A 1,383-nucleotide genomic window follows, 5' to 3' on the forward strand; every position below is an offset into this window, starting at 1 on the left:
GTATTCTTATATATATGTTCTTAGAAAAAATACAAATGTAATTTTCCTTTGTACACATTTATTATGTACAGGAAGTTAAAATGTCTGGGACCTAATTGGAAAAAAATACTCAAAGTGAGACAATTAAAAAATATATATTAAAAACTAGAATGATTGTTAAAAATACTTTTTTATTATTTTCATTTTTAGAATATCTAGAATATTTCTTTCCTTTAAAATCCATCCTAGGGAGCAGGAAATGCCTCTAATTGTAGAATCACCCATGTATATGCCTCTTTTGAGTATTTGTGTTCCTGTTGCTATACCAACACCTCACAAATTCCTGTCTTTGTACAGAGAAATTTTGCAGTTGTCACACTCCGCAGAGAGCCTCAAGGCTAAAAAGAGCATGAAAGACATTTTTGTATTCCGCGCTGTGTGTTGTCTTTCTCTCTCTGTGCTCGGTATTGAGAGAGTAATGCCAAAATTGTCAGCCTTTGTGAACTCACTGAAGGGAGAGATACTCTGCGGAAAGAGACAAATAGACAAACAAGGGCTTTTGAAACGTAGGAACGGGAAAACTACACAGAAGTTTCTGAGGCCGCTATAATACAGCAGATATACTCCGCAGAGAAGCTGGATATTTATTTCCCTCTCAGTCTCTATTATTCTCTCTGAGCTTAGTGTGTATGTGCCTGTTTCCTTAAGCAGTCATGCTCTAATATGCACTAAAGCTCTCCACAAATGTTTGTAGCCACACAAAGATATGAATTGTTTTTTTTTCCCGAGAAAATATTTCATGTTCTTTCCTTCAGTTCTCTATTTTATACTATATTTAATGACCGAACAGTCAGAGTGATGGAAATGAAAATTCTGTCATCATTTACTCACCCTCATGTCAGTCCAAGACTCCAAACCGGTATGACTTTCTTTTTTCAGACTTAACACAAAAGAAGCATTTTGAACAGCATTGTTTCCCATACAACGAAGACATACAGTTGCTGTTCACTTCCACAAAGGACAAAAAAACCCCACCACAAAAAATATGATAAAAATGCTTCATATGACCCGTGTGCAATATTCTATGCCTTCTGAAGTCATATGATTGCTTTTTGCTTTAATTAGTTTGAGAATGTATGTTTGTATGTGATGGCACTGAATGGCTGATTCTTCCCTCTCGCTGTGTTGTCTTCTTCTTCAAGGCTCATACATGATGGTCAACTCCTCCCAGCATGCAGCGGGGCAGAGGGCACAGCTTCTGCTGCAGACACTAAGTGAAAACGACACACACTGCGTGCAGTTCAGCTACTTCCTGTACAGCAGAGATGGCCACAGCCCGGGGGCGCTGCGGGTTTATGTGCGGGTCAATGGTGGGCCGCTTGGCATTCCTGTGTGGAACGTCTC

The 1,383-nt window shown here is 39.0% G+C and overlaps 1 protein-coding gene across 1 annotated transcript in view; it reads left to right on the forward strand.

The window, feature by feature from the left end:
- Positions 1 to 1,138: 1,138 nt before the first annotated feature.
- LOC107700666 (receptor-type tyrosine-protein phosphatase U-like) overlaps positions 1,139 to 1,383 on the forward strand; it is a 103,790-nt gene continuing 103,545 nt past the window's right edge. Inside the window, exon 1 of the mRNA XM_016502403.1 lies at positions 1,139 to 1,383. This exon is cut by the window's right edge and continues 34 nt beyond it. Coding sequence (XP_016357889.1) covers positions 1,139 to 1,383 — 245 coding nt within the window.

Source organism: Sinocyclocheilus anshuiensis, unplaced genomic scaffold, assembly GCF_001515605.1.
Source record: "Sinocyclocheilus anshuiensis isolate Anshui unplaced genomic scaffold, SAMN03320099.WGS_v1.1 scaffold782, whole genome shotgun sequence".
NCBI classification, from domain to species: Eukaryota; Metazoa; Chordata; class Actinopteri; order Cypriniformes; family Cyprinidae; genus Sinocyclocheilus; species Sinocyclocheilus anshuiensis.